This window comes from Tupaia chinensis, unplaced genomic scaffold, assembly GCF_000334495.1.
Source record: "Tupaia chinensis unplaced genomic scaffold, TupChi_1.0 Scaffold144682_1, whole genome shotgun sequence".
Classification (NCBI taxonomy): Eukaryota; Metazoa; Chordata; class Mammalia; order Scandentia; family Tupaiidae; genus Tupaia; species Tupaia belangeri.
This window is the reverse complement of record NW_006204543.1, coordinates 2,136,485-2,138,781: the sequence shown is the minus strand read 5'-3', so window position 1 is coordinate 2,138,781 and position 2,297 is coordinate 2,136,485. Positions and strand designations below refer to the sequence as shown.

General features: G+C 64.9%; 1 protein-coding gene across 1 annotated transcript in view; it reads left to right on the top strand.

Moving 5' to 3' along the window:
- OCA2 (OCA2 melanosomal transmembrane protein) overlaps positions 1 to 2,297 on the top strand; it is a 99,879-nt gene that overhangs the window by 41,928 nt on the left and 55,654 nt on the right. The window contains exon 17 of the mRNA XM_006167291.2: positions 1,163 to 1,220. Within this exon, the coding sequence (XP_006167353.1) occupies positions 1,163 to 1,220 (58 nt within the window). The remainder of the gene's footprint in view (positions 1 to 1,162; positions 1,221 to 2,297) is intronic.

Sequence of the window (2,297 nt, the reverse complement as noted above, 5' to 3'; positions counted from 1 at the left end):
GCTGGCCCGGACAGCAGGCCGGGTCCCGGGCTGCGGCAGGCCCTGACAGCAGTGGGGGGAGTACCCGCCTCACCAGCGGGCACGGACCTCAAAGGAGACTTTTTTTTACGTCAGCGGCGCAGGAGTAACTGGTTCCTGCCCAGGCTGTGAGGGCTCCCGGTGCCTCAGGGCCGTGAATGTGAAGGTGTGGGCTCAGAGCTGTACCACGCTCCCGTCAGCCCATCCTGGGTCAGTCACAGGAGGGAAACAGACCCGGCCCGGCCCCTGGGAGGTTAGCGTGGGCGTGGCCTGCGGTAGGGCTCGCTCTGCAGGTCCCGTTCTCATGCTGCCCTTTGGAGTAACCCCTCGGAACCACCCGCCGCATCGGCCGTGGTTGCCCCGGGCTGGGCTGCGTGCGCTCAGCCTCGGCTCACGCCCACGGGGACAAGGGCACCAGCTCTGTGCCTTCCTTGGGCAGGTCGCTGGGCACACACGAGGGCCGACATGCCCCGTGAGAGAGGGAGCACAAACACACACACACATGCAAACACACATGCACGTCTGATCGAAATGACCGTGGAAATGCGTGGCCTCTCCGTCTCCCTGCAGCTGTGGTAAGGGTGCACCCCCTCGTTTCGCACCCACGAATTCAGAGAAGTAGGACGTGATAGAGGGAGGACGGGCGGCTGTCATTCCCCGCACTCGCGTTTCCCACACCCGCTCCGTCCAGCACTGACCCGGGCAGCTGGGAATTGCTGGGACCCACTCGTGCGCGTGGACAGTGACTGTTGGTGTCTTCGTCTGGCCTTCTGAGCTTTGTGCTGTCTTTGTCGGCTGTCGTGAGGACACGGCCACATTCAGCGCACAGCACGTGCGACCCGGCGTTGTCAGCGAGGTCTCTGCTCAGCGGTGGCTACTCCTCGCTAGGTTTTGGGGGAGTCGAAAGGCATGTGCGGGTTTTTGCCTGTGAGGACACGGTGTCCCTCACCGGCTTGTGACGGGCCGCTGTGCTGTCCCCTTGGAAACAGCGCGAGTGCCTTTTCCAGCCTGCAGCCCGGGCTGGTCTCCTCTGGGCCTCGCGCCCTTCCTGCGGCTGCACTGGCTCGTGTTGTGGGCGGGCCTGGGCTCAGGGGCGGCCTGTCCGCTCGGGACAGCCAGGGGATAACGAGCAGTTCTCTTCCAGACAAATCTCACAGGAGGATAAAAACTGGGAGACCACCATCCAGGAGCTGCAGAAAAAGGTATCTTCTCGCAGGGTTTCTGCGGGTCTCTCGGGAGAGGCGATCGGGCTGTCTCCTGTACGTGGGGATCGTGGCTGGGCCTTTCCTCCGCTCTCCCCAAGCTGGCCACAGGCCATGCCTACTCCCGGCTTAGTGGGGAGCCACGCGGACACAGTAAGCTTTGTGCGGAACCCCGAAAGCTGAAATGCCCCATGCCTTTCCGATGCCCCTCGGGCGGGTCTGGAAGGGACCTGAGAGCAGGCGTGGAGGCCCCCATCTGCTGAGGACGTGGTGGCTGAGGCTGGTTAGGTGTGTGGCGTGAGAGGGAACATGTTAGGGACGGACACAGGCGTGCGTCCTCCTCGGCTCCGACTGCTAGGCCGGGGCTCGTTTTGGGCTCTTGGCCATCTCGCTTCGGCGGCCGGCTCTCAGCCCTCCTGCTGGCACGCGGGGCCCCTCTGGGCTGAGAGGGCTTTGCTCAGGGTCTGCCCCCTGAGCCTGGCGGGGCTCCTAAGCTGTGCCGTTTCTTTCCCAGGGAAGACTCTAATTATGGTAGGGAGCCTGTCCTTGGCTAGGAGACAGCCAGACCTGGTGGGAAGTGTCCCCAGGGCATTCGGGCTGGGGGCTGTCTTCGCAGCTTCTGCCCCATGCAGGTGGTGAGGGTTGGCAGAGACACCCTCCGGGCCCCGGCTTAGACAGACCCTGGCCCACCTCACCAGACCTTGCTGTCATTCAGGCCATGAGTGAGAGGAGACGCGTTCCTGGTGGCTGGGGGTAGAGGGAGATGGGAGAGGGAGGCGTGGGGTGGGCAGACCCCTCAGTGCGTCAGGGCCCGTCCTGCAGAAAGCCCAGGGAGCCGGGAGGAGCCCCTGTAACACAGCCTGGAAGGAAACCCCCACTTAGACGGCGCAGGGAGCCGGGCTGTCCTCTGACCGCCTGTTCCGCTGTCTCCACTCAGGTGCCGAGACCCACTCTCGGCGGCTCCTGTGGCCTCCCCTGCGTCTGGCAGGGCCGAGGGTGTCCTCTGAGCACCGTCACGTTTCCCGGATCACCCTCGCAGAGTCGGGCCGCACACCCACTGCCGCTGGGGGAGGGGGG